The sequence below is a fragment of the Entelurus aequoreus genome, linkage group LG03 (assembly GCF_033978785.1).
Source record: "Entelurus aequoreus isolate RoL-2023_Sb linkage group LG03, RoL_Eaeq_v1.1, whole genome shotgun sequence".
Taxonomy (NCBI): Eukaryota; Metazoa; Chordata; class Actinopteri; order Syngnathiformes; family Syngnathidae; genus Entelurus; species Entelurus aequoreus.
Genome location: NC_084733.1, coordinates 32285845 through 32311553, shown reverse-complemented (window position 1 = coordinate 32311553; position 25709 = coordinate 32285845). Strand labels below are relative to the sequence as shown.

The 25709-nt window shown below is 42.2% G+C and overlaps 3 protein-coding genes across 5 annotated transcripts; 2 read left to right on the top strand and 1 right to left on the bottom strand.

Annotated features, from left to right (window-relative positions):
* Positions 1-2201: 2201 nt before the first annotated feature.
* ccdc32 (coiled-coil domain containing 32) lies at positions 2202-7490 on the bottom strand. Of its 2 annotated transcripts, none has more exons than XM_062041622.1 (4): positions 7336-7490; positions 6924-7160; positions 5199-5352; positions 2202-2559 (listed from the first exon to the last, which is right to left on the bottom strand). In XM_062041622.1, exons 2-4 carry the CDS (start codon positions 7147-7149, stop codon positions 2367-2369), a joined length of 573 nt encoding a protein of 190 aa, XP_061897606.1. In that variant the 5' UTR covers positions 7150-7160; positions 7336-7490; the 3' UTR covers positions 2202-2366. The 2 variants fall into 2 exon arrangements, with proteins under 2 accessions (XP_061897606.1, XP_061897608.1); XM_062041624.1 differs by having other exon boundaries at positions 6924-7150; positions 7336-7488.
* Positions 7491-7560: 70 nt separating this feature from the next.
* Positions 7561-17585, top strand: pcmtl (l-isoaspartyl protein carboxyl methyltransferase, like). Of its 2 annotated transcripts, none has more exons than XM_062041620.1 (9): positions 7561-7694; positions 9228-9363; positions 9664-9768; positions 9843-9874; positions 12161-12265; positions 12323-12443; positions 15756-15841; positions 16718-16887; positions 16977-17585. In XM_062041620.1, exons 2-9 carry the CDS (start codon positions 9246-9248, stop codon positions 16987-16989), a joined length of 750 nt encoding a protein of 249 aa, XP_061897604.1. In that variant the 5' UTR covers positions 7561-7694; positions 9228-9245; the 3' UTR covers positions 16990-17585. The 2 variants fall into 2 exon arrangements, with proteins under 2 accessions (XP_061897604.1, XP_061897605.1); XM_062041621.1 differs by having other exon boundaries at positions 7638-7694; positions 9204-9363.
* Positions 17586-18978: 1393 nt separating this feature from the next.
* Positions 18979-25586, top strand: rpusd2 (RNA pseudouridine synthase domain containing 2). The gene is made up of 3 exons (XM_062041619.1): positions 18979-19654; positions 23300-23596; positions 23700-25586. The coding sequence occupies exons 1-3, from the start codon at positions 18992-18994 to the stop codon at positions 24450-24452; spliced, it is 1713 nt and encodes a 570-aa protein (XP_061897603.1). The 5' UTR covers positions 18979-18991; the 3' UTR covers positions 24453-25586.
* Positions 25587-25709: the final 123 nt, after the last annotated feature.

Genomic DNA, 25709 nt, shown 5'->3' with positions numbered 1-25709 from the left:
CAGCTGCTGCAGGAAGTGCCAGCACATTTTTTAGTCACATTACAGAGAAACCATGATTCTCCTTTTTGGGTTAATAATCGGCAACTAGATAGTCCATATTGCAAGCCTAAACAACCGGGCCACATCCAGCCCGCCAAACATCACCCAAATATGCTTGATGAAACCATTCAAACTAGGTTTGATCATGTATGCAGTACTCCCGCCACCCCGCAGAGGGCAACCGCGGGGCATATTTGTCACAGTGAAGCAGCAGTGGGGGGAGTAGAAGAAGACTCATTCAGACAAGCAGCAACAATGGTAGAAATAAATGCCAGCATGTCAGCTTCATCACGGAACTTGGTCAAACATTCGTAAGTAGATATAATGTCTGCATAAATATATTTAGTTTGTTTTGTATTGAAATTGCTGACTTTGTGATGTCTTTTGTATTGATGGTTATTTGTCTGAGAGTAACTGACTATCAAAGTTTGTTTAATACATGTAACGCTAACTTTGACCAGTAGAGGGTGATAATGCTACACCTTACAGTATGTGCAATGTTTGGTGTGTGAATGTTGGGTCATTTTCTATGTGTAAACATTTGTAGTTGTGTGTATGTTTTAACAGTATAACTTCTATTTTATTCATGTAAAATATACACAATGGACATTATTCAAGATTCAAGATGATTTATTGTAAATTCTTAACATGCACAAGACACATAAGAACTGAAAAGTACATTTTCGGCACAGTCCCACTAAGAGCAGACATATGTTACAAGGAGACAAGACGGGACCGCCAACGGATCAGCCATTTTTACGGCGCTCCTTAACATTATGTAAAATGTTTTACATTTGTTCATTTTATGTTTATATTTTCAGTCGTACAAACTTAAATGAAGAGGTGTAAATAAATAACACTAAGGAAAGAAAATAATTCCAAAAAAGGAACATCAATACTCAACAAAACTTCTGGAGCTTCTGTTTCTTCATGCTTTTAACTAGCTGCACACGCTTGAAACGAGTAGCGAGGGCTGAATACTGAATTTATTGACAGTGCAGTGTGAAAGCGGATGTTTACTTTGCAACTTAGTAAACTCGGTCTCAAAGAAATATAACCTGCGGCGGCACTTTCTGACAAAACATCCATATTTTGATGTCCGGCCCCTGAATCTTTGGGCTCTTGAAACTGCGGCCCCCTTCGTTATTGTAGTTGAATAGCCCTGCTATAAATTAATTTTTTTTTAAAAAGACACCTTTTTACTGATCATCTTAAACTGTTTTTATTTTATTTTGTCTCTTATTACTATTCTCTCATTTGCTTTTATTAACTTAATGTAATATTTACAATTTAAATATATATACATGTACACTGCCGTTCAAAAGTTTGGGGTCACATTGAAATGTCCTTATTTTTGAAGGAAAAGCACTGTACTTTTCAATGAAGATCATTTTAAACTAGTTTTAACTTTAAAGAAATACACTCTATACATTGCTAATGTGGTAAATGACTATTCTAGCTGCAAATGTCTGGTTTTTGGTGCAATATCTACATAGGTGTACAGAGGCCCATTTCCAGCAACTATCACTCCAGTGTTCTAATGGTACAATGTGTTTGCTCATTGGCTCAGAAGGCTAATTGATGATTAGAAAACCCTTGTGCAATCATGTTCACACATCTGAAAACAGTTTAGCTCGTTACAGAAGCTACAAAACTGACCTTCCATTGAGCAGATTGAGTTTCTGGAGCATCACATTTGTGGGGTCAAACGCTCAAAATGGCCAGAAAAAGAGAACTTTCATCTGAAACTCGACAGTCTATTCTTGTTCTTAGAAATGAAGGCTATTCCACAAAATTGTTTGGGTGACCCCAAATTTTGAACGGTAGTGTATATACTAAACTTAGATGTCGTGTAGATGCTTCAAAGGTAACATTTTTCCTCAAATCGTCAGAGCCATGCCATGTTTAGTTTTTGCTTTGTCAATGGTGTTGTGTGTGAAGGTGTGTGTATATGTTTTCTTTTTTTCCCCCATACAGCACTTTGTTTACCATTAGGCTGTGTATGAAAAGTGCTATCTAAATAAAGTTGGACTTGATTTGAATGCTTGTTAGTCTGTATGTTCCCTGTGATTGGCAGGCGACCTGTCAAGGGTGTACCAAGCCTTGCTGGGATACGCTCTGGCTCTAGGTCACCCTGAACCTGATCAGTTATAGAAAAGAAATGAAGGTATAAACAAACACATTTTATTGTATCACGATAATGAAACTTTTTACAACATTATACTACATGTTCATGGTGGTCCTAAATAACTTGTGATGTAAAAAAAAAAAAAAGTGAAATAATTACAGACCAAAGACGTAAAATAACAACTAATATTGTTAGTGTCTTATTTCTCGGGGCTCTGAGGGTCATCTTCCTCAGCATGGTGGCACTCTTCCTCCTCCTCTTCCTTCTCTTGCTGATGCAGCTCTACCTGGGTGGGCTCCTTTGTCTGAGACGGCCTCAGCAGAAACTCCAGCTCCTCTGCACTGACTGCCACCTTCTCTGGGACCAACCACCTCTTGAAGTGTTCCAGGGCGCTAGGAAGGAAGACATAAGTTACAGGTCTTTTCCAAAGTCAATACAAATATGTCCGATCAGTCACACAAGCTGGGAAAACAATGTCATCTATCCATCCATCCATTTTCTACCGCTTGTCCCTTTCGAGGTCGCGGGGGGGTGCTGGAGCCTATCTCAGCTGCATTCGGGCGGAAGGCGGCGTACACCCTGGACAAGTCGCCACCTTATCACAGGGCCAACAAAGATACACAGCATTCACAGTCACACCCATTCATTTTCTACAGCTAGGGTTGCGGGGGTTGCTGGAGCCTATCTCAGCTGCATTCAGGCGGTAGGCGGGGTACACCATGGACAAGTTACCAACACAGATAGACAGACAACATTCACACTCACATTCACACACTAGGGCCAATTTAGTGTTGCCAATCAACCTATCCCCAGGTGCATGTCTTTGGAGGTGGGAGGAAGCCGGAGTACCCGGAGTGGAGTCACGGGGAGAACATGCAAACTCCACACAGAAAGACCCCAAGCCTGGGGATCAAACCCAGGAAAATAAACCATTATTTCATTTTTATTTAGATTTGATAGATTTCATTTAAATATTTTTTTTTAAATACAATGAAATTAGCTCATGGAAATTTAAAAAGTTATTTCACAATATAAACCATTATTTTATATTTAATTTTAATATGTATTTATTTTAAATAACATTAAAGGGGAACTGCACTTTTTTTTTTTTTTTTTAGAATGTTGCCTATCATTATGTTTCCTTGATTGTAGAAGTTTCTTGTAACTAAGGGCTTTTTTAAGGGCTTCATAGGCAGAATAGAGCGGCTCCCATAGGCTCCATTGTAAGCAGGCTTTTGATTGCATTTATTTCATATTTAGAATGCATAAAAAAAGAAATATGTGGTCTTCTCTTACATATAAGGATTGTGAATGATAGGCAAAATTCCCAAAAAAGTGCTGTTTCCCTTTAAATCTTAAAAAAGCTAATAAATTGCACAAATTGATGTAATAAACAATTAGTAAATTAATTCATGGACAATTTGAATACATTATTTCAAAATAAAAACACTTTTATATTAAATTACATTTAATATTTATTTAATTAAAACAATTATTAACAAATCTAATGAAATACACAATCATATTGATGATGTAGTAAACCATGAGTAAATTAATAATGGACAATTGGATACATTTGTTCACAATATAAACCATTATTTCCTATTTTATTAGATTTATATGTATTTAATTTGAATAGCAATAAATATTTAAAAAATAAATCCAATAAATACACAAACTGATTATGTAATTAACCATTAGTACATTAATTAATTCATGGACAATTTAATAATTTTTTTCACAATACAAACCCTTAATTCATATTTTCTTTGATTTAATACAGTGGTGTTAAACGTACGGCCAGAGGGCCGCATCAGGCCCGCAAACAGCTTTTATCCGGCCCGCGGGATGAGTTTGCAAAGTATAAAAATTAACCTGAAATTTTTGAATGATAGAAACCGCTGTTCTAAATGTGTCCACTGGATGTCGCAAAAGCCATTCTTTGCATCTTTGTAGATGATGCTACATATGCACAAAATAAACCACATGATGTTAGCACTTCAGTCGAGGACAATGATCAAACTACCGGTACATAAATAACATCCTGTAATTTAATTTTTATATATTTTTTTATCTTAATGGAAAATTAACATTATCACAAACTAATTCAGAAAATATAAATAACGACAAATAAATTATTAACCGCAACATGCAAGTGTGAAAAAACCCCAAGAACATTATGATTTGTACATTTTCAGAATGTGCTTGTTCTATTTTTAAACAAAAAAAACAATCTGAAGTTGTCTTTATTTTTAAGTTATCGTGCCGTGATTTTACCAGTCCAGCCCACTTGGGAGTAGATTTTTCTCCATGTAGCCCTCGATCTAAAATGAGTTTGACACCCATGATTTAATATGTATTTAAGTTTGGCACAAAAATACAATACAAAGCTAGTTTTTTTTTTACAATTGTGTGATGACATGAATGCCCAAAAAAATTAGGCAACGACTGACCTTTGTCATCGCGCTCTTCCATTTATAATGACAGTTAAACTTGAGTGTCTTATTGTTTTCTACTTCACTGTAACAGTGGTTCAGTGGTTCTTTTTCCATTTGTATGATAGTGAGGAATGTTCAAATGTGACTCAAAGATGGTCACAGCTTGACCACATTATTCCCTACGTGAAAGTGTGGTCCATCAACACAGTAAATGTCAAACCTAGTAGTTATTACCTAGGAACTCTTGTTATCCTTTAGGTCAGGGTTCCCCAAACTTTTTTTCTACCAGGGACCGGTTTAATGTATGCATTATTTTCACGGACCGGCTTTCTACGTGTGACAAATAAAACCAGCAAAAAAATTAGCACGCAAAATTAGACTTTGGCTACAATCTGCCGCATTAACATTTCATATGTCCATTAATGTGCATTGTCCCAACAAGGTTATTGGTGTGTTTAAGGGGACAGGCTTAAGTCTGAGAAAATGCGGTAGTTTATAAATTAATTAATGTTTCTGTGCGGCCCGGTAGCAAATGCGTCACGGACCGGTGGTTGGGGACTACAGCTTTAGGTCACGCCCATGTTCCATCATACCTCTCATCCATGTCGCCGCTTTGAAATAGCTCCGAGGTCTCTGCGTCGTGCAGGAACCTATCCCAGCATTCCTTCTTGGCTTGAGACAAAGAGCGCAACATGTCCCTGGAGGTGACGTCACTCGACTGGCCCTTCAGCTTCTTCAGTCGATTCTCTGAAGCAAAGACAATGATTGGAACCACTCCTCTACGTCAGTGTTTTGCAACCTTTTTTGATCCAAGGCACATTTTTTGCCTTGAAAAAATCCGGAGGCACACCACCAGCAGAAATCATTAAAAATCGAAACTCAGTTGACAGTAAAAAGTTGTTGTTGCAATTGTTGGATATGACTTTAAACCATAAACAAGCACACATCACTATAGGTCTTGTCTCAAAGTAGGTGTACTGTCACATCACGCGTGACTTATTTGGAGTGGTTTGCTGTTTTCCTGTGTGTAGTGTTTTAGTTCTTGTCTTGCGCTCCTATTTTGGTGGCTTTTTCTCTTTTTTTTGGTATTTCCCTGTAGCAGTTTCATGTCTTCCTTTGAGCGACATTTCCCGCATCTACTTTGTTTTAGCAATCAAGACTATTTAAGTTGTTGCTATCCTTCTTTGTGGGGACATTGTTGATTGTCATGTCATGTTCGGATGTACTTTGTGGACGCCGTCTCTGCTCCACAGTAAAAGTCTTTGCTGTCGTCCAGCATTCTGTTTTGTTTACTTTGTAGCCAGTTCAGTTTTAGTTCCGTTCTGCATAGCCTTCCCTAAGCTTCAATGCCTTTTCTTAGTGGCACTCACCTTTTGTTTATTTTTGATTTAAGAATTAGACACAATTTCACCTGCATGCTTCCTCCCGCTGTTTCCGACATCTACAAAGCAATTAGCACCAGCTGCCACCTACTGCATACTTGCCAACTTTGAGACCTCCGAATTCGGGAGATGGGGGGGCGGGGTTGAGGTGAGGGGGGGAGGGGGGGGCGGATTTTTGGGGGGGGGGGGGGGGTTTGGTGGTAGCGGGGGTGTATATTGTAGCTTCCCGGAAGAGTCAGTACTGCTAGGGGTTCTGGGTATTTGTTCTGTTGTGTTTATGTTGTGTTACGGTGCGGATGTTCTCCCAAAATGTGTTTGTCATCCTTGTTTGGTGTGGGTTCACAGTGTGGCGCATATTTTTGTAACAGTGTTAAAGTTGTTTATACGTCACCCTCAGTGTGACCTGTATGGCTGTTGATCAAGTATGCGTTGCATTCACCTATGTGTGTTTAGAAGCCACATATATTATGTGACTGGGCCGGCACACTGTTTGTATGGAGGAAAAGCGGACGTGACAACAGGTTGTAGAGGACGCTAAAGGCAGTGCCTTTAAGGCACGCCCCCTATATTGTTGTCCGGGTGGAAATCGGGAGAAATTCGGGAGAATGGTTGCCCCGGGAGATTTTCGGGAGGGGCACTGATATTCGGTAGTCTCCCGGGAAAATCGGTAGGGTTGGCAAGTATGACCTACTGATATGGAAGAGTATTACACGTTTACTTTGCCGAGCTCTTGTTAACACAGACACCCAACAACAACACATAATTTGCAGACTACAATTACTGGTTTGCAAAAAATATTTTAGACAATCTCCCACGGCACACCAGACTGTATCTCACGGCACACTAGCGTGCCGCGGCACAGTGGTTGAAAAACACTGCTCTACGTTATATGCAAATGTCTGATCAAGTTGGATTTAGTTAATAAAACGTGCAAACCTAAACTGGCAATGTAGGTCTCAGAATCCTCCATGGGTTCCCATTTAGTACTGCTCCAACTGGTGTTGCTGGTCCCATTCCACTGGCCATGGACGTGTGCTGCTGGCCGGAAGGAGTCTTGAAAGTCAGTGTTGTGGTCTGAGGACGTGTCCGTCTCAGGACCACAAATTTGGGACCAGAGTTCCCCACTGGTGCGAACCTCCTGTTTCTCGAAGTCGTCGATCATTCTGTTGTAAACTGCGACGTTAAAACAAGTCAAGTCTCATCTGGCTGCTTTAATTATTTCTGAACGACCACACGTGTGTATGTGGCACAGCTAACTGTTATTTATCGGTACATATGCAGTTGAAACATGACCAAAGATACAGTATTACATCGTGTAATTGACCACTAATATGAACAGTTGTCTTACCTGTTTTGAAGCACTCGATAGGTCGACTGTTTTCGCTTATATTCAAAGTATTTTCCTGTACAAACCTCACTAGCGTACTGTCTCCATGACCCACAAACTAAAATAAAGAACGGCGCAGTTCCGTGTTTGGTAACTGGTAATTGGACATAACATATGTCAGTCAAATGTCTTTGACATATGATTGGCTTATTTTGGGCGACGGCGCACTTTCGTTCGAAGTGACTAATGATTGGACGTTATATATGTCGGTCAAATCTAACAATATTTTAATTGGCTTATTTTGACTTCCGGTTGAAAGTGCTGCAGCTGATTGGCGAGGCAAGGAACAACCCGAAGTAAGCCGACTCGTCGCAGCTCAGGTAAACAATTGCTCTTGAGTCATCTTATTCGATAATATTTAGTTTAAAATACGACTACGGTGGATTTTACGGCTCGTGTATGGATTTTTAATGATACTGATAAGCCCAAACTTGCTCTAAGGGTATATTAGTGATGGGTTGATGAGGCGTCATGAAGCGTTTCGACACATTGCAAAACTGTATTGATACTGTGTCGATACTGTGTCACTAAATACTGACATCTGCTGGACATGAACAATCCCTACAGGCAACCTATGGACCGACTCAACTGACACTGATTTTATGACCTAGTACAGGGGTCGGCAACCCAAAATGTTGAAAGAGCCATAATGCACCAAAAATACAAAAACAAATCTGTCAGGAGCCGCAAAAAATTAAAAGCCATATTACATGTATCATGAGATATACATTTAATTAAGAGGACTTAAAGGAAAGTAAATGAGCTCAAATATAGCTACAAATGAGGCATAATGATGCAATATGTACATATCGCTAGCCTAAATAGCATGTTAGCATCGATTAGCTTGCAGTCATGCAGTGACCAAATATGTCTGAATAGCACTCCACACAAGTCAATAACATCAACAAAACTCACCTTTGTGCATTCATGCACAACGTTAAAAGTTTGGTGGACAAAATGAGACAGAAAAAGAAGTGGCATAAAACACGTCCTAGAAAGTCGGAGAAAGGTCTAGATGTAAACAAACTATACGTTGAGTTCAAGGACCGCCAAAATTAGTAGGACAAAACGGCGCTCGCCAAATACTCGAATCAGTGAAGCATGTTTAATATAAACAGTGTGATTTATAACAATTAGGGAGGTTTGTGTCATGTTTGTCCTCCTACAGAAACCATACTAAAACAAAAAATAGATTTTTTTCCCCTCATCTTTTTCCATTCTTCATACATTTTTGAAAAATCTCCAGAGAGCCACTAGGGCGGCGCTAAAGAGCCGCATGCGGCTCTAGAGCCGCGGGTTGCCGACCCCCGACCTAGTATATACAATAATATAAACCAAGTCATTGTATTTCATTTAGGATTATTTCATATCTTCATTTAAATACAAATATATTTTTATCTTTTTTAGATACAGTCAATAAATAATGTGAACATGTATCATAACATGGAAATCTAAGAGAACATGTTGTGAATGAGGATGCTTGTGGACTGGGGATTTTATTTTTATTTAATTTTTTACACATTTTTATTAAAAAAAACAGTTTTTCCAACGTATTACATTTTAGACAATTTCTCTTCTTAGTTATTATTTCTCCGGCTGTAGAAAAGACCCGCTCACAGGGCACAGAGGAGGCGTCAGTGCGACACAGTTCGCGTATCGGTCACGTGACCGAAACAGCTCATGATCGGTCACGTGACCGACACAGGGTTTTGCTCTATGAGCTCGACGCATGCGCCGATGCATCGGTGTTGCCGGACCCATCACTAGGGTATATAAACAAACTGTTTTGGTGTTCATCAACTTACAGTACTTTGGTTGCTTTTGCCCAGGTGTGTCATGTCATGTCCCCGCAGGGAGATCCGGTGTAGGAGATGCGAGCTGTGTTGTGTATTGTTGCAGTGGCGGTCCCAATGGGGGTGCTGCTGTCTCGGACCATGGCTTGGATGTCCAGTGGCAAAACGCACCAAGAGCTCATGACCAGACTTAGAGGTAGCTGTCATACCAAAGACTATACAAATGGGACCCATTACCTCCCTGCTTGGCACTCAGCATCAAGGGTTGGAATTGGGGGTTAAATCACCAAAATGATTCCCGGGCGCGGAAACCGCTGCTGCTCACTGCTCCCCTCACCTCCCAGGGGGTGAAGGGGATGGGTCGAATGCCGAGGGTAATCTCACGACACCTAGTGTGTGTGTGATAATCATTGGTACTTTAACTTTTTTTTTTTAATGCATTTGTTGGTGGTTTTTATTGATGATACAAAGTCAGACAGTCTATTTGCTCCCACAGATCACGGTGTGATCCACAGTGACCGAGTGTTTGATGCCATGCTGGCCACAGACAGAGGAATCTACTCCAGAGATTACCCATATGCAGACTCTCCACAGTCCATAGGTCTGCTGCATGTTTTCTTTGCAAACACTTTGCTGTGGCGGTGAATGTGACAGTTTGTTTGTTTCTCATCACAGGCTTTAGAGCCACCATCAGTGCGCCACACATGGTAAGTCGGGAGGGGTTTTAAATTCTGTACTTTTATAGGCACCGACGGAATTCCACCAGTATTACCGGGTATTGATTCGCGTAAAATCAACCAGTGCCATATTCCGATACCTTTTGTTGCATGTGACGTCACGTACGGTTTCAGACTAAACGCAGACTCAAGGAAGCAATGACTCAAGCAGCACTTAGGGCGAACTCAGCCAAACTCCCTCCAAATATTTTTACAATTTTTAACACCAGCAAAGCAAGTATACTTGGTAGAAAACGCTCGAACGTAAAGTAAGAGTTCACTCTTTAAAATGTGCAAGCTTGATGCTAATTTACATCGGATGTGACACAAACTGGCTACTATTATCATGAGCGAATTTACCTCCAATCTTGGTAATGAAAACCACAACTAAGATAAATGTTCCAATCAAACAGCTGGCGTGTAGTAAGCACAATACTTGCAGTATGAATTGTTTGTAGGGCACAACATAACACATCCAGCTTTCTGGAAAAAGTTACTTCCTAGTAAGCACTATTTTGAAAAATACCTAATTGCGATTTTTCTCTACAAAATTGTGATTGCGGTTTTAATTAAGATTTTTATATTTTGTATATAACAATGCAATACATAAACCCCCCCCCCCCCCCCCCCACGACCCTACCCCTTACTGTGCAATATCCTACCGTAATACCCTACTGTGCAATATAACCCTTCTAGTGCAATACGTCCGACACTGATTGTTACTTTGTTACTCTGGTACTCTTGTTTTGTCCTGTATATTGTACAGGATTGTAAATGCATATTGTTTTATTGTATAGTAGTCTGTTTTATTTCAGTTCTTATTTTTTATCTTTATTACTACTTGTGTGATTTATTTTTGTTCCATATTTGTTTCCACTACCGCACCTTAAATTGGTGTCCTTAATCTCGTTGTATGCAAATATAATGACAATAAAGTCCATTCGATTCGATTCGATGTAATGCAATCATAATGTATAATAATAATGCAAGTAACTTTTTTAAATTAACATAAACTTGTATTTCTCCTTACTGTAGAATTGTTTACCACTTTACTATAATTGAAAGGTAAATAATGTTGTTATACTAAATAAACAAACCAAAAAAACTAAATAGACTCTTATTTAATTAAGACTTATGGGGACGTCGTGGCACAGTTGGGAGAGTGGCCGTGCCAGCAACCTTAGGGTTCCTGGTTCGATCCCCACCTTCTACCAACGTAGTCACGTCCGTTGTGTCCTTGAACAAGACACTTCACCTTTGCTCCTGATGGGTCGTGGTTAGTGCCTTGCATGGCTGCTCTCGCCATCAGTGTGTGAATGGGTGAATGTAGAAATAGTGTCAAAGCACTTTGAGTACCTTGAAGGTAGAAAAGCGCTATACAAGTATAACCCATTTACCATTTCTGCAAGCAAAACTTTAACTTAATAAATATTGAACATCTTTAAGTTAATTTTTTCCCAGTTGGAAAAACTGGGTCAGACATTGTCTTTCTGTTCATTGCCATCACCTGATCACGGCTTTCTCGTTCGTTCGTCCGTGTTGATGGGCTCATATTGCCCTACCAATCTGACGCTGAAATATTACCCCAACAGAACATTTGGCTTTATAATCATATTTTTTCCATCTTCGTCAGTGCCAAGGCTCTCTGGGCTTCCTGTGTGTGTCAAGCTGGCGCCACGCTCTCCGCTCATCGAAACAAAGATTGTGAATGACTAAAAAGATGGCTCGCTGTGTTTATTTAATTCTACTATTAAATAAATGCGCTCAGCTGCTGAGAGTGATGCAGAGAGAGAGTTTTCTTTCTCCCTGTTTGAAGCGAGAGACGAGCAAACGTGACGATTAACAATTCTGGTAGGCCGACATGTCTGTCACTCAAATGCCAGATGTGAATGAATGATGGGTTCTACATGTAAAGCGACTTTGGGTACTTAGAAAAGCGCTATATAAATCCCAAGTATTATTATTATTAAATGCCGGTGATGGCAGGAAAAAAAAGCCTCTTGCAGTTATTTATCGCACTTATTAAAACCTTGTTGTCAATTAATCGTGCTGCCACAGATAGCCCATACTGTACTGCCATCTAATATTTTATTATCAAACAATTAACATTTATTAATACACACAAAATTACCGAAAATTGGAATCAATTTCCAAGTATCGGGAATTGGTAGTGTATTGATTCAAATGTTAACGGTACCCATCCCTAACGGTAAGTAGTGGATGACAAGTTATTTAAAAACATTGTTCTCTGAATGTCCTGGTGTCTGGTTCTGACAGCACGCGCATGCCTTAGAGCTACTGAGCGACAAACTCACTGAAGGAGCGTCGGCCTTGGACGTGGGCTCAGGAAGCGGATATCTCACGGCCTGCTTTGCACGAATGGTAAGTAGCGTGAGGATTAGGGTTCACTCACTGGCTGCCTGACTCTCGTGCGTGCAGACAGGTAAGAGCGGCAGAGTGGTGGGAGTTGAACACATTGACGAGCTGGTTCAAAGTTCAATAAAGAACGTCCAAGCTGATGACCCGGAACTTATCTCCTCTGGACGCATCCGACTTGTTGGTGAGTTAGCGCACCTCTTTCTTCAAAGTAATTTCTCGATATTAGGAGTATCCATCCATCCATTCATCCATCCATCCATCCATCTTCTTCCGCTTATCCGAGGTCGGGTCACGGGGGCAGCAGCCTAAGCAGGGAAGCCCAGACTTCCCTCTCCGTAGCCACTTCGTCCAGCTCCTCCCGGGGGATCCCGAGGCGTTCCCAGGCCAGCCGGGAGACATAGTCTTCCCAACGTGTCCTGGGTCTTCCCCGTGGCCTCCTACCGGTCGGACGTGCCCTAAACACCTCCCTAGGGAGGCGTTCGGGTGGCATCCTGACCAGATGCCCGAACCACCTCATCTGGCTCCTCTCGATGTGGAGGAGCAGCGGCTTTACTTTGAGCTCCCCCCGGATGGCAGAGCTTCTCACCCTATCTCTAAGGGAGAGCCCCGCCACCCGGCGGAGGAAACTCATTTCGGCCGCTTGTACCCGTGATCTTGTTCTTTCGGTCATAACCCAAAGCTCATGACCATAGGTGAGGATGGGAACGTAGATCGACCGGTAAATTGAGAGCTTTGCCTTCCGGCTCAGCTCCTTCTTCACCACAACGGATCGATACAGCGTCCGCATTACTGAAGACGCCGCACCGATCCGCCTGTCGATCTCACGATCCACTCTTCCCTCACTCGTGAACAAGACTCCGAGGTACTTGAACTCCTCCACTTGGGGCAATATCTCCTCCCCAACCCGGAGATGGCACTCCACCCTTTTCCGGGCGAGAACCATGGACTCAGACTTGGAGGTGCTGATTCTCATCCCAGTCGCTTCACACTCAGCTGCGAACCAATCCAGTGAGAGCTGAAGATCCTGGCCAGATGAAGCCATCAGGACCACATCATCTGCAAAAAGCTGAGACCTAATCCTGCGGCCACCAAACCAGATCCCCTCGACGCCTTGACTGCGCCTAGAAATTCTGTCCATAAAAGTTATGAACAGAATCGGTGACAAAGGGCAGCCTTGGCGGAGTCCAACCCTCACTGGAAACGTGTCCGACTTACTGCCGGCAATGCGGACCAAGCTCTGGCACTGATCATACAGGGAACGGACCGCCACAATCAGACAGTCCGATACCCCATACTCTCTGAGCACTCCCCACAGGACTTCCAGAGGGACACGGTCGAATGCCTTTTCCTAGTCCACAAAACACATGTAGACTGGTTGGGCAAACTCCCATGCACCCTCAAGGACCCTGCCGAGAGTATAGAGCTGGTCCACAGTTCCACGACCAGGACGAAAACCACACTGTTCCTCCTGAATCCGAGGTTCAACTATCCGGCGTAGCCTCCTCTCCAGTACACCTGAATAGACCTTACCGGGAAGGCTGAGGAGTGTGATCCCACGATAGTTAGAACACACCCTCCGGTTCCCCTTCTTAAAGAGAGGAACCACCACCCCGGTCTGCCAATCCAGAGGTACCGCCCCTGATGTCCACGCGATGCTGCAGAGTCTTGTCAACCAAGACAGCCCCACAGCATCCAGAGCCTTAAGGAACTCCGGGCGGATCTCATCCACCCCCGGGGCCTTGCCACCGAGGAGCTTTTTAACTACCTCAGCAACCTCAGCCCCAGAAATAGGAGAGCCCACCACAGATTCCCCAGGCACTGATTCCTCATAGGAAGACATGTTGGTGGGATTGAGGAGGTCTTCGAAGTATTCCCTCCACCGATCCACAACATCCGCAGTCGAGGTCAGCAGAACACCCTCCTCACCATACACGGTGTTGATAGTGCACTGCTTCCCCTTCCTGAGGCGGCGGATGGTGGTCCAGAATCGCTTCGAAGCCGTCCGGAAGTCGTTTTCCATGGCCTCCCCGAACTCCTCCCATGTCCGAGTTTTTGCCTCCGCGACTGCTGAAGCCGCACACCGCTTGGCCTGTCGGTACCTGTCCGCTGCCTCAGGAGTCCTATGAGCCAAAAGAACTCGATAGGACTCCTTCTTCAGCTTGACGGCATCCCTCACCGCCGGTGTCCACCAACGGGTTCTAGGATTACCGCCACGACAGGCACCAACTACTCGACAATAGAGGCGCGGAACATGGTCCATTCGGACTCAATGTCCAGCACCTCCCTCGTGACATGTTCAAAGTTCTTCCGGAGGTGGGAATTGAAACTCTCTCAGACAGGAGACTCTGCCAGACGTTCCCAGCAAACCCTCACAATGTGTTTGGGCCTGCCAGGTCTGTCCGGCATCCTCCCCCACCATCGCAGCCAACTCACCACCAGGTGGTGATCGGTAGAAAGCTCCGCCCCTCTCTTCACCCGAGTGTCCAAAACATGAGGCCGCAAATCCGATGACACAACTACAAAGTCGATCATGGAACTGCGGCCGAGGGTGTGCTGGTGCCAAGTGCACATATGGACACCCTTATGTTTGAACGTGGTGTTTGTTATGGTCAATTTGTGACGGGCACAAAAGTCCAATAACAAAACACCGCTCGGGTTCAGATCCGGGCGGCCATTCTTCCCAATCACGCCTCTCCAGGTTTCACTGTCGCTGCCAACATGAGCATTGAAGTCCCCCAGTAGAACGAGGGAATCACCCGGGGGAGCACTCTCAAGTACTCCCTCGAGTGAATCCAAAAAGGGTGGGTACTCTGAGCTGTGGTTTGGCGCGTAAGCGCAAACCACAGTCAGGACCCATTCCCCCACCCGAAGGCGGAGGGAAACTACCCTCTCGTCCACCGGGCTGAACTCCAACGTGCAAGCTCTGAGCCGGGGGGCAACAAGAATTTCCACCCCAGCCCGTCGCCTCTCACTGCCGGCAACGCCAGAGTGGAAGAGAGTCCAGCCCCTCTCGAGAGAACTGGTTCCAGAGCCCTTGCAGTACGTCGAAGTGAGTCCGACTATATCTAGCCGGAAATTCTCCACCTCGCGCACTATCTCAGGCTCCTTCCCCCCCAGCGAGGTGACGTTCCACGTCCCAAGAGCTAGCTTCTGTAGCCGAGGATCGGACCGCCAAGTGCCCTGCCTTCGGCTTCCGCCCAGCTCACATCGCACCCGACCTCTATGACCCCTGCTATGGGTGGTGAGCCCATTGGAGGGGGGACCCACGTTGCCTCTTCGGGCTGTGCCCAGCCGGGCCCCATGGGGACAGGCCCGGCCACCAGGCGCTCGCCATCGTGTCCCACCTCCGGGTCTGGCTCCAGAGGGGGGCCCCGGTGACCTGCGTCCTGGCGACGGAAATCTGGGTTCTTTGCTTTTATTTTTCATGGAGGTCTTCAAGCTGCTCTTTGTCTATATATATTAGGAGTAATGCCTACAATATGTGTGTCTACAGTGGGAGACGGAAGGCTCGGGTACCCAGAGGGAGCGCCGTATGACGCTATTCATGTCGGTGCAGCTGCAGCCACCATTCCTAAGGCAGTATGTGTGCTTTCTGGCATTATGAAACTAAAATACACTACTTTTTAAAAAATGTTTTTACTTGGGACTTCCATTGGGCCGGATTTTGGACGCTGGCGGGCCGTAGTTTGGGGACCACTGTCTATAACATTTTCCCCTAAATTAAGCATAAAAATGTCTAAATTACAAATATCATCAATTAATCAATCAAAGTTGATTTATATAGCCCTAAACCACAAGTGTCTCTAAGGGCTGCATAAGCCACAACAACATCCTCGGCTCACATCCCACATCAGGGCAAGAAAAAACTCAACCCAATCGGATACAATGAGAAACCTTGGAGGGGACCGCAGATTTCTAGCCGGGACATATGGTACAATACAATCAGCAAGATAGGATGGAGCTACACCGTGTAGTATTTTATACGTAAGTAGTAAAACCTTAAAGTAGCATCTTCAGTGCACAGGAAGGCAGTGCAGGTGAGCCAGTATAGGTGTAATATGATCAAACTTTCTGTTCTATATAATATAAATACTACAGTAGTATTGGCCATTGGATGAGGCCAAACCAATCAGATTGTGCTGTTCAGTATTGTGGCCACTGATTGGCTCAGCCTCAGGCTAAAGGATATTATTTAATGTCTAGAGGGCTCTCATAATGTTCAAAAACATATTAAGAAAGTATTTAAAAAAGTTTATTGCTCTAGCTAAGAAAATATTAGATTTATAATTAATAATTATTTTCTTTGCGGAAATTCGTTTCATGTACGGAACAGTTAACAGCGATAAACAAGGGATTATTGTATTGTGCATAGTTATTGTATTGAGGTCTTTTTGTGTAGGCTGGTTTGAATTGGAAAGTTTTGAGACATGTTCTTTCTTATTTTTTGTTGGAAAGCTCTTGGAGCAGCTGAAGCCTGGCGGGCGGTTGGTGCTCCCTGTGGGCCCCGATGGCGGCAGTCAGGTGCTCGAACAGTACGACCGCCAGAGTGACGGGACCTTCCTCAAAAGAGCTCTGATGGGAGTTGTTTACGTACCCTTGACAGACAAGAGACGACAATGGCCCGGGTATACCACAACACAAATACACCATAATTGTCTTTTCACATCATGATGATAATGACTCAAACTTACATTGACTGTCATTCTCTTCCCAGAGGCGAGCTCTGATTGCAGTATTGTCTCCACTGCAGGAGGGGGCAGTGCTGCTGCATGCCTTCAGCCCTATGTTTCCTTTTGCACAAGGAGGATTTCTGTTTGCCTCTTACTGTCTTCCAAGAGTGCAATAACAGTGAGCAACTAAATGAGTAATAATTGTCTGTGTTTGTTTCTCTGACGAATGTTGGAGGTTTGAATAGTTTAAGCTAGTTTGCCTGAACTGCAAGAGCAAAGCGCAAAAAAAGCCATGCAATAACAACTATAGAAGCTTAAAATTATATTTCAAGCCTACAAGTGTTTTTATACATACAGTATATCTACATTACTATGTAAAATATGCTGCTGAGATTGTGCCATAACATGATTTGTTAAAAAATGTATGTTATGTTTTATCAGATTTGTTTGAAACAACTGTCATACTGCATATGCAACATAAGCTACACACTTAAAATCAAATTAAACTGCACACTAATAAGGGCATATATAGTGATATTTCATTAATATTGTCAGTATTGATATAGGATACCCACCTTGTAACTGAGTGTTTTAATCCACATTGAAAAAATAAAATGTAAATTACTATATTTTCATTAAATGTGACTTTTGCACTTGTGTCAATGAGTTTGTATTAGGTACTGTTTGGTATTTGACTTACACTTTTTTTTTTGTATTTACAAAACAGGGATCTTATTGTAAGATGTTTTATTTCTTTGAATGTGTCATAATATCAATACATATACAATAAAATGAGTACAAGTACAGAATAAAACTACAATAAGTGCAAATTATGTCCTGTAAGTTTTGAGTAAAATGTTGTAGTGAATCTACAAACAAAATGAGACAATTCCATGCAAACCAACCATTGGCATCAGGCTAAACAATTTTGATATTACTAAAAAACACAAATTAAAACAACAACAAAAAACAATCCCTTTATAAACAATCTGGCATACAAGGTAGGAGACGTAACAAATCGGGCGTATTTTAAAGAAATTGTATGTATATATAAAAGAAAATAACTTGAGGGCTTTCCTATCATTTAAAATTGTCCAAGTTTTAACTATCCATCCATCCATCCATTTTCTACCACTTGCCCCTTTTGGGGTTGCGTAACTAATCATTTAAAATTATTGATCCAATGAGAAAATTGGGTTGTATTTATTTTTTTAAATCCTAGAAAGAGAATAATATTCATCACCATTTCTAGGTTGTCTTTTATAAATATTTGAAATATAATATATTATATTGTAAGTTATAAATATTTGAAATGTAATATATTATATTGTAAGTTGTAAAACCTGTTTATTTTTATTTTATTTTATTAAACAATTGAACATAAAACAATCAATACACACAAAGTAAGACTTGAAATAGGTTTAGAAAGTTACAAAGCATTATAAAATAAAATTAAATAAATACAATTCACATACAAACAAAACATGTTAAAGAAAGTAAAAATAAACAATAGAGAAATAAGAGATGAATAACATAAAAAAGGTGCTTTGCTCTCTCTCGTATTTACGTATATATATATATATATATATATATATATATATATATATATATATATATATATATATATATATATATATATATATATATATATTTTTTTTTTTTTTTTCAATAAAGACATAAATTTAAGAGCTTTTATATTTTGACATTTTCCAAAATGTAAAAAAAATTAAAATCATCAATCCAATGGGAGGATTTGGGTTTCACTTTACTTTTATATATGAAAAGAGAATTGTTAATCTTTCAATCAAAGTTTATTTACATAGCCCTTAATCACAAATGCTTCAAAGGGCTTCACAAACCACAGAGACAGCTTCGAAACTGATCCCACGTAATAAACTTTTCTCGGTTGCTATCTTTCAGAAATATTCCAAATGCAATATATTCTATAGTCCATCCATCCATCCATTTTCTACCGCTTATTCCCTTCGGGGTGGGTAAAATACTAGCAACTTGAACTTCGAAACTACATATATGTAAATAAACTACAAAGTGACGTCATATGTGCGACAGGCTGTATCAGAAAGACCCCTCGACGATGCACGCTTGTTTGACATATTTCACTCGTTTCGAAACTTCTAGGCAGTATTTAAACAGAGTTCTGTGTGTTCTTCCCAGTTTTGTCGAAGGTCATTTCCAGAAGAGTGTTCTTAGGAAGCGGTTGGTCGCCAAAGTTGATTTGTGTCGTTTCCATATTTGTCCTTGTTATAAAGTTACTATTTCCATGGAGTTAGCCGAAGAAAGCAGTCCGGTGTCGACAGAGAGGACCACGGCGGAAGAGGCTAAAGTAACCGGCAAACGTAAAAGCGACGAGCTGCCGGAAGCGGGCTGCGGAAGAAAGCGGCGAAGAGGAGCCGGGGGAAAGAAGCTGAAACCCGGCGAGAGATATGTTCCTCCTCCCCAGAAGCGGAACCCAGGTGTCAGTTTCTGTCAGGCACATTTCGACGAGACCTCGCACTACTTTGAAGACGGCCTTCGGAAAGTGCGCCCGTATTTCTTTGACTTCAAGACCTACTGCAAAGGTCGCTGGATAGGGAAGAGCCTTATGGAAGTGTTCGAGAGAGAATTCCGGACTGAATCCATTGAGTATTACCAGAAAGCTGCTAAAGAAGGTCGCATCCGCCTGAACGAAACTCCCGTGGAGGACCTCTCTGTGGTCCTTAAGGTCAGTAAGTCATCGCGAATACTTCATTTGTTTTGCATGAACATGTCCTCAAAACAGGCGTTACGTTAGTGAGTGCCTTTTTGTCGTAGACTTGCATGGCAGCTCCCGCCATCAGTGTGTGAATGTGGAAATACTGTCAAAGCGCTTTGAATACCTTGAAGGTAGAAAAGCGCTATACAAGTATAACCCATTTATCATTATTATTTATTATTGTTAAATGTCAAGTTTAAAGCAGGGGGTTTGAAAGTGATTTGTGGTCCATCCATCCATTTTCTACCGCACGGGCATACTTGCAAACCCTCCCGAATTTTCCGGGAGACTCCCGAATTTCTCCCGATTTCCAGCCGGACTTAAGGCACGCCCCCTCCAGGTCCGTGCGGACCTGAGTGAGGACAGCCTGTCGTCTCATCCGCTTTTCCTTCATATAAACAACGTGCCGGCCCAGTCACGTTATAACATCTACGGCTTTTGGCGAGTGCACAACTGCATACACAACAAGAAGGAGACGAAGCAGAAGAACGAAGAAGACACATGGCGACGACTAGTGACAGAGAATAGAATGAGGATGGCCTGGGAACGCCTCGGGATCCCCCTGGAAGAGCTGGACGAAGTGGCTGGGGAGAGGAAAGTCTGGGCTTCCCTGCTTAGGCTGTTCCCCCGCGACCCGACCTCGGATAAGCGGAAGAAGATGGATGGATGGATGGGTTGGGGGGTGTATATTGTAGCGTCCCGGAAGAGTTAGTGTTGCAAGGGGTTCTGGGTATTTGTTCTGTTGTGTTTATGTTGTGTTACGGTGCGGATGTTCTCCCGAAATGTGTTTGTCATTCTTGTTTGGTGTGGGTTCACAGTATGGCGCATATTTGTAACAGTGTTAAAGTCGTTTATACCACCGCCCTCAGTGTGACCTGTATGGCTGTTGATCAAGTATGCTTGCATTCACTTGTTTGTGTGTAAAAGCCGCAAATATTATGTGACTGGGCCGGCACGCTGTTTGTATAGAGGAAAAGCGGATGTGACGACAGGTTGTAGAGGACGCTAAAGGCAGTGCCTTCAAGGCACGCCCCCAATATTGTTGTCCGGGTGGAAATCGGGAGAAATTCGGGAGAATGGTTGCCCCGGGAGATTTTCGGGAGGAGCACTGAAATTCGGGAGGGTTGGCAAGTATGGCTGGAGCCTATCTCAGCTGCATTCATGCGGAAGGCGGGGTACACCCTGGACAAGTCGCTACGTCATCGTCCTTCGTTTATTGCGGTTAGTAGGCTCTGGTGTTGTACCAAAAAGGGATTCCTGCCGCGGGACCGCGCACCGCTTGTTAAAGCTGCACTGCTCTGCATGTAAAACAAACACAATCTGTGGTAACTGCAACGATATGTGTTTGAAATTATTAAGTGAAGTGAAGTGAATTACATTTATATAGCGCTTTTTTCTCAAGTGACTCAAAGCGCTTTACATTGCGAAACCCAATATCTAAGTTACATTTAAACCAGTGTGGGTGGCACTGGGAGCAGGTGGGTGAAGTGTCTTGCCCAAGGACACGACGGCAGTGACTAGGATGGCGGAAGCGGGGATCGAACCTGCAACCCTCAAGTTGCTGGCACGGCCGCTCTACCAACCGAGCTATACCGCCTTTAAGCGGTATAGCGTATGTGTCCGAAAAATGAGAACAGTTGGCCATTTCTATAGTATTCATGAGTTTGTAAAATACTTATTGATCCAATGTTGATTATGCTCTTGTTTAGACGCTACACACAATATAACTTTTTCTTTGTTCATGCACATAATACATATTTATAAAGTGCTTGGAATATTACATCTAATTCTTCGTCTGCTACACTGCATTCATTTTAATTGGTTTTATCTCTAAATCAAGTTTATTTCGGCTTTTAAATGCACTGTATGTGTTACATCAAAATATGAAAAGTACTGTTAACATGTTAAAAATATATATTTTTTGTCTATTTTATTTGTTATGTCTAAAATAATCCCAAACTATGTGGTGTCTGCCAAAAAGTGATAACAATTAATATTTTGATTATCTATTCTGTGTATAAAGGACTGACACCTTTTTTAGAAGAGTTACATATATCATAAAGCTGTACTTACTGTACTGTTTACTTGTTGAAGTACCCTTTAAAAAACTGATATCCACCCCAAAAAACAATTTGGTATGGAACTTAACTTAATTGTTGTCAAAAAGTAATAATTTGTGTCTGATACATCTTATCCGTGCATAGATTACTAGACCTTTAGGAGTAACATATTTCATAAAAATACATACTGTTCTGTTTACCTGTTGGAGTACCCTTTATACATTTAAAAGCTTCAGTTTTTGGCCGGAAATAACTGTTTGGCACGACACCGGACTGCTATAGACGACTTTCTGCAAAGCAGGCGTAGTTATACATCAAACTAGAGCATAAAACACTGCTCACTACCTTCTAACTATGATTTCCAACATTGATTGTTAGAGCCCTCTAAACATAAAATATAACCCTTAAATTACCTTTGCACTCTGATAATCCAATATAGTATCGCTTCCATGAGAGATGTTTGAACTACCGGATTTTACAGGCTACAAAACCCACCAACAAATAAATATTTTTACATATATTAGCCGCACCAGACCATAAGCTGCAGATATAAACCGGTACGAAAGATTTTGTAAATGTTTATTTGCATACCTAATCGTTTGCAAACCGTGCCTGTAAAATGGCTGATCAAACAAAACAGAAGTCATCGTCATGGACCCACTAGCTGCGGAAGTTAGCGCTCCAATCAGCGAAACAGACTCAATAACTCCACGGTGACGTTTTCGTGAATTTACAAAAGTGGAAAAATACAAAAATAATGCCATTGTAAGTTAATGATACTAACAGACACTTGTAAATATGTTAGCATATTCACTAATGCTAATGACGGTAGCTTGATTACATAATGATAGCATGTGCAAATATGCATGAAAACCCTCCTACAGACGTCACACATGGGACGGTTCAGTAAATATGAACTCTTTTCGTTAATTGTCAAATTTAAAAACGTTACGCTATGGACAAATACTTGTGGTTCAAGTAACGAAACAGGAAGTACATTTACAACACGCAGCACCTGCGATGAGCGAACAAAACGCCTTTTCAGTGTTTCTGTCGGTGTTACATGAAAACTATTTTTTAAATGGTAAATGGGTTGTACTTGTAGAACACTTTTCTACCTTCAAGGTACTCAAAGCGCTTTGACACTATTTCCACATTCACACACTGATGGCGGAAGCTGCCATGCAAGGCCTTAACCACGACCCATCAGGAGCAAGGGTGAAAGGTCGTGCTCAAGAACACCACGGACGCGACTAGGATGGTGATCAAACTACGAACTCTCAAGCTGCTGGCACGGCCGCTCTGCCAACTGAGCCACGTTGAATACTTAACATTATGGCTGTTAGCAAAGAAAAATCCATAACATTTGTCGCACAGTTTTTTTTTAGCCGCAGGGTGCAAAGCGTTGGAAAAAGTAGCAGCTCATAGTCTGATATAAACAGTATATATTTTCATCTGTCTCTAAAAATTGTGTTCAATTGTACAATGTTATTCCTGGCAATAAGTTGACATAAAAAGCATTTATGTTAACACTTCCTCGTTGTCCCTACGATAGAACAACGACTACATGAGGAATACCGTGCACCGTCACGAGCCCCCTGTGGTGGGCAAGCCCCTGGAGGTCTTGGTGGACGATGGTGAAGTCCTCGTAGTGGACAAGCCCGCCTCCATCCCCGTCCACCCTTGCGGTCGCTTCCGACACAACACAGTGATTTTCATCCTGGGTAAAGAGCGGGGCGTGTCTGAGCTGCACACAGTCCACAGACTGGACCGCCTCACCTCAGGGGTGCTGCTCTTTGCCAGGACACTGGAGGCGTCAAAGAAACTGGACCAGCTGGTGAGAGAGCGCAAGGTATGTACTTTCTTTAAGGCTCCCGTGGGGCTTGTTTCCCATTCTTCACGCATGATAGGATTCAGAGTTGTTCTTTAAAAACCTCATGTGTTCCTTCTGGCAGCTTGAAAAGGAATATGTTTGCCGAGTGGAAGGTGAGTTTCCAGAAGGTGAACACGTCTGCGAGGAGCCCATCCTGGTTGTGTCCTTTAAAATCGGGCTGTGCCGCGTTGACCCAAAGGGAAAGGAGTGTCGGACAGTGTTCCAAAGGCTGAGCTTTAACGGGAAGACCAGCGTAGTGCGCTGTTTGCCTCTTACGGGCCGCACCCATCAGATCAGGGTGCACCTTCAGTACCTGGGCTTCCCCATCCTCAATGATCCCATCTATGGTTCCTCCGCCTGGGGTCCTCACAGGGGGAAAGGTGGACTGATAGGAAAGAGTGATGAGGAGATTCTGAAGGCTCTGGTAGAGGAACATGAGGGTCAGGAAAGCCTCCACCTCCTGAATTTATCTGACAACGGGAGCATTTTTTCAAAGGAGACACAGAAGGACAAGAAATTGGATGATGGGTCATGTGAAACTGAGAAAAGTGGAGAAAGCAGGGAAATCCTAGAACAATCCACCCCTGAAGAGAGCAAAGACAACGCCTCTATCCAAGAACCTAAAGACCAATGGCATGGAAACCAAAAAGAGTTGCTGGCTAATAGTCCAACAGCCATTGACCATCTTTGTAGTGAGTGCAGACTAGTGCGAGCTGATCCCACTGAGAAGGAACTCCTCATGTACCTGCACGCTTTACGCTACAAAGGACCAGACTTTGAATACTCAACACAGTTGCCTGGCTGGGCCAAAGAAGACTGGGTGGAAGTGGACTGAAGCAAGAACCCCCACCATTCCCCCTCCGCCCACCCTCTTTAGGGGCTTATTCGGCTGTCATTTTTGTGTATGCTTTAGTAGGTTCTGTTTTTATATTTTCTCTATTGGCTTACTTGACATAGACTCACTGTCTGATGACAATCTTGTCTCACGATAACTTTCATTTCAGGAGAAATGTCAGCTTTGTCATGCCAGTTTTTTTTTTACTGTAAAATCTATTGGGTACAATTTGATGGACAACTTGCTTTGATATCATAAGTCAAGCAGATGTTTAGGTATTTATTTCTATTTTAACCCAAAAATATAATGTTTTGTTGCATTTTTAGCAAATATTAATTTCAAAGATATGCAATGGCATCCAGTACATATAAAGAACAAATACATTTGGTCAGAGAATATTAAGTACTTTATTGTCGCATATTATTTCCAGACTTTTGAGGGCCATAGAAAATTATGTGGCGGGCCAGATCTGACCCCCAGGCCTTGAGTTTGACACCTGTGTTGTATGGAGTGTAATTGGGGTTTTCTATCTCTTTAATATTTAATTTACCTTTAAAATTAGAATTATTCATACTGTAGTTTGATTGCTAATTTAGCCACTCAATTTTGACCAGCATGAATTCATTAATCAGACTTGGTTCCGGGAATATACAATATTGTAATTATGAGGTAGCGACTTGTCCTGGGTGTACCACGCCTTCATCCCGAATGGAGCTGAGATAGGCTCCGGCACCCCCCGTGACCCCGAAAGGGACAAGCGGTAGAAAATGGATGGATGGTAATTACCTGCTCGAAATATGAAGCTCATTAACCAAAACTGCAACAGTTTGATTCTACAAAGTAAGACCCCTGTGATTAGAATCGTCGCTCAGAAACATTAAAATCATGGTCTTGTAACTTATGAGGTGATCATTGGACAGTGACACTATGTAGTCTCCTGCTTTCTATGTGCTTTTAGTTTCTCGGTAATGTGTGGTAATGCAAAGCAAATAAATTCCAGTGTGGGGGAAAGTCTTGTGTTAATATCAGCTGTTTAATAACATTCAAAGTGCTTTCATTTTTTCTTTAGGCTAAGTAAGGCAAGCCTGCAATAAATTATTCCTTTGTTAATTTCTTGTGAAACCTTGTCATTTGTTATCGGTTAAAATTACACCTCAAAAACTAACACACACCACAGGTGGTTCAGCAGTCAAACGACATTTAGTCTTTGTACCTTTTTTGTTCTTTGTTTCGCATGATCATGAAATTGCTGTCTGT